Raw genomic sequence first — 11,305 nt, forward strand, 5'->3', positions numbered from 1 at the left:
CTGTTTGGACAGGGAAAGGATTTTAGTGCAGTTCTCCCAAATTTGGGGTGATGTCCAATGAGATAGTGGACTGTGCATGGCAGGGGAGGGTCTTTCTTCCAGCTGCATGTAGAAAGGACTTGACACCCCACCCTCTAAGTCCACCCTCTAAGCAGGGGGATAGCAGCAGCCTCTCCTATCAGCCATCTGAGGCTGCTCCTTGCTCAGTGTGCTGACTCGTATGGTCCCATTTGGAGGCACCAACCTCTCCCTATTCTTTGTACAGGGAGCAGTGGCTGCCTAGCACCTTTCTGTGGGTTTAACTCCCAAATTGCAGCAGTCACCATTACTGTGTCACTCTAGACAAAGAGACCAAAGTTCACCCCACTCCTGTGTTGCCAATGCTGTCCTCCAGTCTCTGCCTGCCCAATGAAGTTGCAGTTGCTCTTGTGTTTGCACGCCAATGTTTTCCAGACTCAGCCTTGCCTTGCTTTGGGAACAGGCACCACTATGGTAGGGGTTGTGGGCCCCATCCTGAAAAGCAGGGGTCAGACTGCTGCTGCTTTTAGGGCAGCAGGACAGCATTGGTGGTCCCCCTACCATTTGCTTTTAATTAGCTAGTTTTTCTGGCGCAACAAAGGGCTGAACTCTGCACTGGTGGGTAGCTCAGGTAGGCCTAGCAGCCTGAGTCAATTCCAGGGCAGTTCTAAATTCAGCCTGAACACCTCCCTGTTCAGGTAATATGCTGACAGGTGGGAACTACATGTGAATGCAGCCATGAGAGGGTTCATAGTGTGAAGGCAGGAATGTTCAGGAACATGCATGCAGCGTAACACACCATCAGACATGTTGGGCCTTGTGCTGGGTGTAACTGGAGAAGGAAACAGCCTTCCAGAGGCTCTTCTGACTGTAGTTCAGTGCCTGGAGAAAGGTAAGCCTATAGGAAACACTTAGAAGGAAATGCCCAGCTTCCAATTCACAGTGGACATGAGCCAAAGCTGACCTGAGCGATTTGTGCCTTTGAGGCATGTTTGGGACAAAACACAACAGAGGTTTACCAAGGGTAGAATGGCACAATCTATCTGGTAGCTGCCTTTGATTTGATTTTTCTTGAGAGCAGAAATGTGGTACATCATATCTGTCTGGACATTAAATATAAGATTAACTGCTTTACTAATCTAAGAGGAGTGATAGGATAGTGGGAGATTGATAATGGAGCTCCTCAAGGAGCTTGAACCGTTAATTATTTCCTGTAGTGACCTTGGTATTAAAAAAAAAAAAAAAAGAAGTGAGCTAATGAGATTTGCTAGGAGGCATCATCACTACAGCCAGATATTCTGTGGGCAGAACCAGATTACCAGAGGAGGACTGGAAGAATGGCATGGAATTCAATCATACACAATGCAAGGACATATACTGGGTAACGAAAAACAAATGCTTCTGCTATAAACTGGGACCCCATTGTTTGGGAATCACAAAAGGAGAAGGCCCTGGGTGTAAGAGTTGATGGCAACTTGTAGTCATGCTGTGAATGTCCAGCTCTGAAAAAGGTCAGTGGGTTCCTGGGATGGAGCAGGAAAGCTATTTTCAGTGGAGATGGGGAAGTTCTAATGCCAGTGTAGAAGGCACTGGCAAGGCTGCCTCTGTGTGTACAAGACTGGTCACTCCTGTTCAAGGAAGATGTAGTGAAATGGAAGAGCTGATTTATGAGAGGAGACAAAAATGTTGGTATGTCTAGCTTCGCAAAATGAAGGCGAGGGATGTCTTGTTACTGTATATAACTACTTTAGAGTATAAATAACAGGGAGGAACAAGAACTATTTAAGCTGGAGGACAATGTTGACCAAACGGGCATGAACTGGCCAGGAATGAATTTTAGCTGGAAAGGAGTAGGTTTCTGGCCATCAGAGTAGTGAGGGTTGGCGACAGCTGCCTAGTGGAAGTACTCAGGGCTAAAATCTAAGCTGCTTCTAAGTTGCAGAGATGCTATGGTTATGTTGTGGCTGGTGCCAATTAGAGCAGAGGATCAGACCCAGGAGGTCACTGCCAGTCCCCTGCTGGCAACAATTCCATGATACGCCTGCCTCATGCAACAGTCAGGCTGTGCCAAGACGGTTGTGAGCCGAACCTGACCTGACCCTGGACTGTGAGCACAAGATGCAGTTGCAGCTGCAGATGGATGCCTTGACATTTTTGGTCATGCTATGGGGCTGTTACACAGGTAGAGCAGTCTTCCCCTGAGATGGCTGCCTTCCAGCACTGGGCAATTCCTAAACAGAGACTGTAAAATTTGGTACCTCTGAAGTATCAATGTCAGCAGTTCACTAACTCACTTTCTCTTCCCATGCTTCTTGCCCTAAGCAGGTTACTCAGAGGCTCCTGCTGGGGCTGACCAACCTGAATTTGCTACTGGAGGTCAGTTTTAACTCCTTTACTGCCAGCAGCTGTGTATGCTGCAGCTTCCACACTGGGGCTGCATTTCACTGTTGGAACACTGCCCTCTGCAGGGAACTGCTGCAGTTAGAGCAAGCATAGCAGTCCTCAAAAGCCTGGGATTAGATAGACAGTTACAGCTTTAAAGTGTCCCCTCATTAGGAAAGTCCCAAGAAACAGATACCTTCTGCTCCTGGGCCCCTCCTTACTTACACTTTTCAGACACATGAGAGCTCCCAAGTGCCAGCCAGAATGAGATTTCCTTTGCGACCCTGGGGATTTCCAGAGTGAGTCTAGAGGGGCAAGGCTGGTTATTAGATGACCTAGAACCTCAAAGGCATTCCAGCATCTAACCCTCCCTGAAGCATGTACCCATCAGGAAAGCATTACAGCATCAGAAACCCCTTATTTCCTGTTGCCTCTTGAATAAATGCCTTGTTGGCCACACCTGCACCAGGACATCATGCACAATGGGCTGACAGACTGAAACATGTTGGCTGATGTTCAAAAGGTCAATACTTCAGATAGCCACAGCTCACCTCCACCTGCCTGTTGTCCCAGCCTTGCCTCAGGGCTCCCCTGCCCTGCATCTCATCCTCAGGCTGCCTTATATAGCAGCAGGTAGCACGCAGAACTGCTGACACCAAAGCATGACAAAAAGAACCAGACACAGACCGTGCTCAGCACTCACACCCAGCTGGAAGCGGACATGAGGGGAACAGGTAGGAAGCCAGGGCTGGTGCTGGGGACTAGGAGCAGGGCAGCTCTCCCGCCCCAACTCTGAGGCAGCAGATATGGGCAGTGGCAGCAGCAGCAAGAGGGCACATCACAAAGCTAAAGGTTTGGCATCTGCACTTGAGTCTGTTTGGTTCCCGTAGTAGCCAAAATGCCTCAGGCCTTTTGCTTCTGCATTGGACACATTCATGTGAGCTGTCTGGGTATTTTTCCTTTGCAGCAGGAGAAGAATCCCAGCCCCTTCCCCCCTTACCTCCACCCCCAAACTATGGAGATAACAGTAGTTTGCAGCCTGGTGTCATGTGGAGTCTGAATACCCCTTGGCTCACTGTCAGGGGACGGTCACACACACTGCTGCATCCTCACTTCCCAAAAGGATGCTGAACCAAAGGCTGGAAGTGTCTGTGGAGGCTCACCTCTTCTTCAGGAGAAGGAAGGGGCTGCTGGGAGATGGCAGGCGGGCTACAGAGCATGAGATGCACAAGCAGTCGGCTCCAGCAGTCAGGAGCTGGGGCACAGGACAGAAGCAGCGTGGCCTCCTGGGGTCTCTCCCTCAGTCCAATTCTGTCTCCATCACAGAGCCCTAGACCACAGTATGATTTGTGCGAGTGAGCTGGAGGCCACCACTCCTACGCCACTGCTACCGCTCCTGCAGGCCAGGCCGGCCACAGCTCTTCAGCTATGTTGGATTTGGTCCAGTTAGGGGTACTGGACCCTCGCCAGGTGCTGGTGCCTGAGAGGTGGCAGCAGGTTCAGTATGGCAGCTCAGGAAGCTGGGGGCCCACAGGAGTGGCGCTTTCCCCACATTCTCAATCCTCCAGGGTTGGTGGTCCTGTGCGGCTGGTGCCGTCCTTGAAGGGCAATCACTGGTAGCGGACCTGGTTCTCCAACACTGGCCCGGTCCTGTACTCACCCTCCACAGTTTCCAGCTCTGTCTCAAAGCTCTGCAGGCCACTCTCCTCATTGTTTTCTGCTGGCTCCAGGCGGTTGCCCATTGTACCATAGGACTGGTGGGCTGGGGAGGCAGCTGGTGTGAGGCTCAGCTCTGGCTCTTGCAGTACTGTGGCCACAAACATCTGGGACAGGAAGAAGAGTGGGTGTGACCTGAGGGACAAAGCACTGTGGGTCTGGGATCAGAAAGAGGCCCCCCACTTTCCAGTCAGAATGCAGACTGGACAAATGGAGGGATGGGACTGGGGCTCCATTGTTCTCATTTCGTAAGAGCTACTGGTACCAGGAGGTGAGCAACCACACTTGGAGATCATCACTTCCACTCAGAAAGGTTTCTGGAAAGTCCACTAGCTGAGGGAACCAAGCATGCTGCCTTGGCCCTAGGCATAAGTGGCTCATAGGGCAGGAGCCGGAGGCTCACAAGGCAGTTGGGAGGTGAGGACTGTGGATAGACTTACATTGGAGTTAGGGGTTGAGGAGATGCTGCTTCTTTCCGTGTCATTGAAGGCCCCATCAGACTGTTCAGACATCTGTAGGCAGATGGAAGAAGAATGTGACATCATCATAAAACACAGACATTCTTGGTTACAGGGTCTGTCCCCTCCACTCAGGGTCAGACCAATTGCCACATCTGGGGTCAGGAAGGAATTTTACTCCATAGTCAGATCAGAATGGACTGTAGGGGTTTTTGCCTTTGTTTCTAGTGGGGGGTATGGCCCTCTTCCTTGGATCACTCTAGTGTATTTTGACAACCCTTGCAGTGACAAGACACTGAAAATTCTCATCCCCCTGCTTCACCTGTGACAGGTTAGGGTGCTTTTGGTGTCTTTGACAGGGTAGACTGTGCAGTTTTAGGAATAGGTTAGACAAGCACTTGGATGGTTTGGATAGGGATGATTCTGCCTTGAGCAGGAGGCTGGAATAACTGTTTTTTGAAGTCCCTTCCAGCTCACCCTCCATATGATTCTATGATCAGGGAGGGAACAACAGCTCAAATCCATGAAGGACAAACCCCCATAAAAGACAATGGGCTGGAATACCCTGTTGCAGCCTTGGGAGACCAATGGGAAGGAGAGGAAGGTTGCCATGTTCACACCACCCAAAGACCCATTCCCTAGCTGAGATCTAGGCTTCATTGAGCTGGCCAGAGCCCAAGTCTATTAGATACAGTAGAGCACTGGCAGACTCACAGCTGCTTCTACTACCTGAGATCCCATAGCAGTGGCCTGGCTGCCAGCAGCTTTGGGATGGTGCATCTGCCACTTTGCTTTTAGGGCCCAGCTTATGAGTTCACGACCAGCTATGGGACTCAGCTGGCTGCTGGTCAGGAGGCAAAATTCCTGGAACAGGCAATGAGCTCATTCCCTCAAGGGACAGAAAAAAGCTCAGGGCAATGGCATGTGTATGACAGTACTGCACCCCTGTGCTTCCCTGTGATGTGAACACTGACAGGGGAAGGAGTGGGAAGAACTCTGAGCTGGGCCACAACACCTGAAGTTCAGCCAGAGAGCTGAGGAGGCTGAATGGACAGGGGTGGGGGTGCTGTCTGCAGCACCAGGGGTTCAGCCCTGTACCTTGTCTGGATGGAGCTAAATCCTCAGGCACTGCATTGAATCTGTAAGGCTGGAAGCAGACACACTGAGCAAACAGCACTAAGAGACTGGACAGGTTGGTCTGGTGAACTCACTTGGTAGCTGGAGGGCTTTCTTGGTTGCAGCTTTTTCAGACACAAGCCAAAGAAGGAGAAGATAATGCAGAAGAGAAGGACCACAAAAGTGAAGAGGGTAACAGGACGGACAGGACCTGATAGAGAGATGGACAGGCTGCCTCAGAATCCACCAGCTCTACTTCCAAGCCCCCACAGGAGCCTCTGAGAACTGGCCGGCCCACATGCATTGAACTCCCTCTCCATTTGAGCATGAGCTAAACAGTTGCCCCACATCTGACTGAGCCACACCCCCCTGGTCCCCTGAGCATTAGTCCCTCTGTCCCACATCTGGCTGGTTACCCTCCCATCTTGTTCCTGCCTCAATCCCTATTCACCCCGTTCCCACTCCCTTCTGTTCCCAACATGAAGGTGATGCGTGGTGGCTGGCAGCTTGGCTCCACAGACAAAGGGCTGGGTGAGGGGTGTCCCTGCTTGAGCCCTCCCTACCTAGGCGCAGGACAGAGAAGAAGAGCAGCCAGAACATGCAGAGGATGGGAGCCACCACCACCTGGCTGATGGCTGCTGAGTGGATGCGCTGGTTCAGCTTGGTGGGGATGTACACGTAGTAAATGTTGTATCGATCGACCATGTGTTTCAGCAGCATGTACAGCAAACCTGAGGGAAGGGCAAAGGGTCAGGAGAGGCACAACCACAGGGTGAAGAGGGAAAGCAAAAAGCACCACTGTGAGGAGAGGAGACAAGTCCAGGCACAGAGTCTGGGGGCCTGGTACCAGTGAAGTTTAGGAGCAGAGGATTCTGCAGCAGATCCCTGTTCATCTTGTTGCATGCCCAGCCAGATATGCTAGTCACTGCATGGCAGGCAGTCCTCAGCAGAAGGCTAGCGAGCCAGGGGGCTGACTAGGCTGCCTCCATACCAATCCCCTTGCCTCCCAGGGGAACATATGGAACCTTCCATTGGCTGTGGGAGAGGCTGTTTCTAGCAATGTCCAAGCCTAAAGATGGGGCAAGTGCGGACAGGGCAGGGAGCTCACAAGACTCATATGGGCACTCACCAAAGGGGACGATGATGGGGCAGGTGATGCTGTAGGTCATGACGACAGCGAAGATGCAACAGGTCCAGGCGTACTCCAGCCCGAACTGGAACTCATAGGCTTGGCTCTGGGGCACAACCAACAGCACGGTTACCCTGCTGCCTCCAGATTACTGTTCCCAGTACAGCAGCACCCAGAAACTTCAGCAGAGGTCAGGGCACATCATGCTAGGGGCTCTACACATTCTAAAATTCCTGTCCCAGAGCACTTACAGCCTACAGGCAGATGGGAACTTAAATGACCGGAAGTGGAGCAGAGAGAAGAGATGAGCTGCCCCACTGCACAAAGGGACTCTGATAGAGCCAGAAACTGTTCCCAAATCTACTGAGACCCAGCCCTGTGCTGTCTTAACTACACCCCAACCCTCCCCAGCTTCTTCTCCACAGCTCTGAGTTATGCCCAGGCCCCTGTGCTTTCCTACTACTGTTGCAGTCCCTCTAGGCAGCACTGCACAGCCATCACTCTCCAGCCCACCACACAACTTTCCACAGCTTTCCTTAGCCAGAACCGCTGAGTAAAAACAGGTATGTCCTTGCCCCTCTCCCTCTGCCTTCCCAGAGCAGTACAGCTTGCCCCCTCTCTACTGGCACTCGGCCCAGACTCACACAATATCCCTAGGCCCCAGTCTTTTCACAGAGCCCCAGGCTCTTAAGCACAGAACCACAGAGATGTAGGGCTGAAAGGGACATCTAGAGCTCATCTAGTCCAACCCCTGCATAAGGCAGGATCATCCCCATCCAAACCATCCCATACAACCATAATCTAACCTCTACATAAGACTACCCTCAACCATAACACAACACTGACTTAACACCCTAACTTGCCACAGGTAAATTAGGGGAACCACAGCAACCAATGTCCTGCTTCTATAAAATGTTGTCAATATATACTCAAGAGATCCTGGGTAGAGGGCCACACCCCTGCTACAGAGGATGGCAAAAACCCCCACAGTTCATACAAATCTGACTGGGGTAAAATTCCCTCCTGTCCCCAAATATGGGGATCAGCCTGACCCTGAGCACAGAGGCAAGACCCTCTAGCCAGGAACGTCTGGGTTTAGTCCCAGCGGGAGCACTGGCCCACGCCAGTCAAAGTGCCCATCCTTGTCTGTAGCCAACACTCAATGCCTCTGGTGCTTTCCCTCCTCTTTACGGCAAGTACTTGTAGACTGCTATCACAGAATCATAAAATCAGGGTTGGAAGGGATCTCAGGAGGTCATCTAGTCCAACACCTTGTTCAAAGCAGGACCATCCCCAACTATCTCATCCCAGTCAAGGCTTTGTCTAGCGGTCTCTTAAAAACCTCCAAGGATGGAGAGTCCATCACCTCTCTGGGTAACTTGTTCATGTTCACTCTTAAGCACCTTCTCTGCAAGCTGAACATGCCTAGCTCCTTCAGCCTCTCCTTATCTGACTTGCCTTCCAAGTCTTTATTATCTTTATTGCCTGCCTCTGGACCCTTTCTAACTTCTCCGTGTCATTTTTAAAAATGTGGAGCCCTGAACTGCACACAATACTCCAGATGGGGCCTAACCACTGCCAAGTAGAGGCACTTATCACTTCCTGTGTCTTGCACCTACTGCTTCTATTGATGCAGTACAACACTGCATTTGCCTTTTGTGCAGCTGCATAATACTGCAGACTCATATTGAGTCTATGATCTATCAAGACTCCCAAGTCCTTTTCCATGGAACTGCCATCCAGCCAGGTGTCACCCATTTTATATTTATGTTTTTGATTATTTCTCCCAAAGTGTAGCACTTTGCATTTGTCTGCATTGAACTTCATCCTGTTAGCTTTAGCCCAACTTTCCAATCTGTCAAGATCTTTCTGAACTGCGCTTGCCTCTTCCAATGTGTTTACACCAGTTCTGTGTCGTCTGCAAACTTGCTCCAGAAGCTTTCTATGCCAGCATCCAAATAATTAGTAAACACATTGAACAGCACTGGGCTCAGGACAGACCCCTGTGGGACTCCAATTGAAATCTACTGCCATTCTGACATGGACCTATTCATAATTATCCTTTGCTTGCAGCTATTACGCCAGTTATCTATCCACCTTGTAGTAGTTTTATCCAGCCTACATTTTTCTAACTTGTTTTTGAGAAGGTTGTGTCAAAAGCTGTGCTGAGGTCCAGATACATTATATCCACAGCATTCCCTTCATCCACCCAAGTAGTTACTTTGTCAAAGAAGGAGAATAAGTTTGTTTTACCCAATTTGTTTTTCATAAATCCATGCTGGCTGCTTGTGATCACAGCCTTTCCTCCTCCCGATGCTTGCAAATGACCTTTCTTAAGATATGCTCCAGTAACTTGCCAGGTATTGAGGTAAGGCTAACTGGTCTGTAGTTCCCCAGTTCCTCCTTCCCTTTTTTAAAGAGGGTCACTTTGTTGGCCCTTTTCTAGTCTTCTGGTACCTGGCCCATCTTGAACAACTTCATGAAGATAATTTCTAAGGGCACCAAGATCTCCTCTGTCAGTTCCTTCAGTACCTTGGAATGAAGTTTATTCAGCCCTGCTTACTTGAATTCATTCAGATCCAGAAAAAGCTCTCTGACAACCTCTTTTGTTTTCCCCTCCCTCAGCTTCCTAATCCAGATAATCCTTCGTAGGTGTCTGGCTGTAGCTAAATTTTTTTGTGAAGACTCTGGAAAAGTAGCTGTTGAGTAGATTCACCTTCTTTACATCTTCTGTAAGGAGTTCCCCCTGGCTTGTTAACAGAGGACCCACAGCTTCCTTGGTCCTTCTTTTCTGGCCATCATACTTCTAGAACCTCTTCTTGTTGTGTTCAACCTCCTTTGCCAGGTTCAGCTTGTTCTTTATCTTTGCGTTTCTGATTTTGTCCCTGCAGGTTCTTGCTATTTCTCGGTATGCAACCTCAGTGACCTGCCCATTTTTCTATTGCCTGTATGCTTTCCTTTTGCTTCTGAAGCATTTTAGAAGCTTCTTGTCCAGCCACATTTGGTTTCCTGTCATTCTTCTTGTGCTTCTATTGTGTCAGGACAGTTTCTTGTCAGGCTACCAGTACAGTGCCCTTCAGAAGCTCCCAGCCATTCTAGGTGCCTTTATTCTTCAGTCTATCCAACCCAAGACATCACGTCTATTAATTTCTTGAGTCAGATGAAATCCACCGTTTTGAAATCTAACATCTACTTCTGTTGACATCTACTTCAGGACCTGGAATACTATCGTATCATGACTGCTTCCTCCCAAATTACCCTTCACCTTCACATCTTCAACCAGTTCTCACCTGATGGTCAGGACAAGATCCAAGAGAGATGATTCCCTAGTTGTATCCTCCACTTTATGGAACAGAAAGTTGTCCTCCACACAAGTTATGAACTGGCTTGAGATTTTGTTTGGTTGTACTGTTCTTTTAGTAGATGTCCAGAAAATGAAAGTCTCCCAAAAGTACCATCCCATAGCTTTTGGATAGATTTGTCACCTGCTTGAAGACTGCCTCATCCATCTCCTCCTCTTGATTTGGTGCCTTATAATACATCTCCACCATTACATCGGTGCTGTATCTTTCACCTTTCATCTTCAAAGAAATATAATGCTGTCTTCTTCCTCCTGAACGAAGGAAGAAGTGTATGTGTTTTTGACATATAAGGCAACACGACCTCCTTTTCTCCCAACTCTGTCCTTCCAAAAAAGTGTGTAGCCCTCAGCGTTGACATTCCAGTCATAAGAGCTGTCCCACCAGGTCTCTATGATGCTAATCAGATCACAGTTCTTTTCACAGGCTGCAGCTTTCGGCTCATCTTATTTATTCCACATACTTCTCACATCTGTATACATGCATTGGATGTATTTTGCATTTTGACCTACTTACTTCCCTTTTGCAGCACTTGTTGCAGTCCTGTAGCTCTCCGGCCCTTTCCCAGAGTTAAGTTGCTTCTTCAAGTCCTTTCCCCTCTGGACTGCGTGTTCTGTTGCTGGAGGGTGTCATGACCCAAAGGCATGATTTTGTGTGTGCTTCGGCACCAGAATTATCCCTGCCAAGTTGCAGCTTCATTGCACGGGAGAGTTTCCTGTTACAGAGGAGAACCCTGGTGCAGGGACGAGTTTCCCGCCTATTTGCAGCTTCTTTTGCAGAGTGCATTGCTCAAGTTGCAAGAGAAATGCACGGTGCAAAAGAGTTCCCGCCATCAGTATGCAAATTCGTTTCCCACTATTGGCTAGTTTTAAATTATTCACACGTGGCGGCTAACGATTGGCCTGTTAGCCGTATAAGAGGCTTGAGCAGTTTCCGCCCAAGCCGAAGAGGACTCCACATCCATCTCGTGGGGACTCTGGATACACGGCAGGGTAATAGAGACCCTGTGTGAGATTCAGAGGAGCGTGGCAGCCTGATCCACCGCCCACCTCTTCCCGTATTCGAGCGCGACTTTTATAAGACGTGCCTATGATTCTGATTTTGGTGGCTCGTTCACCCAGAGCATC

The 11,305-nt window shown here is 49.5% G+C and overlaps 1 protein-coding gene across 6 annotated transcripts in view; it reads right to left on the reverse strand.

The window, feature by feature from the left end:
• Positions 1 to 6: 6 nt before the first annotated feature.
• Positions 7 to 11,305, reverse strand: part of TMEM63C (transmembrane protein 63C) — an 83,270-nt gene continuing 71,971 nt past the window's right edge. For all 6 annotated transcript variants that reach the window (XM_025192178.1, XM_025192177.1, XM_025192180.1 and 3 more), the window contains 5 exons: positions 6,820 to 6,925; positions 6,254 to 6,421; positions 5,786 to 5,901; positions 4,557 to 4,628; positions 7 to 4,223 (listed from right to left, as the gene is read on the reverse strand). In XM_025192178.1, coding sequence (XP_025047963.1) covers positions 4,011 to 4,223; positions 4,557 to 4,628; positions 5,786 to 5,901; positions 6,254 to 6,421; positions 6,820 to 6,925 — 675 coding nt within the window. In that variant the 3' untranslated portion in view covers positions 7 to 4,010. The remainder of the gene's footprint in view (positions 4,224 to 4,556; positions 4,629 to 5,785; positions 5,902 to 6,253; positions 6,422 to 6,819; positions 6,926 to 11,305) is intronic.

This window comes from Alligator sinensis, unplaced genomic scaffold (genome assembly GCF_000455745.1).
Source record: "Alligator sinensis unplaced genomic scaffold, ASM45574v1 scaffold1185_1, whole genome shotgun sequence".
NCBI lineage: Eukaryota > Metazoa > Chordata > Crocodylia > Alligatoridae > Alligator > Alligator sinensis.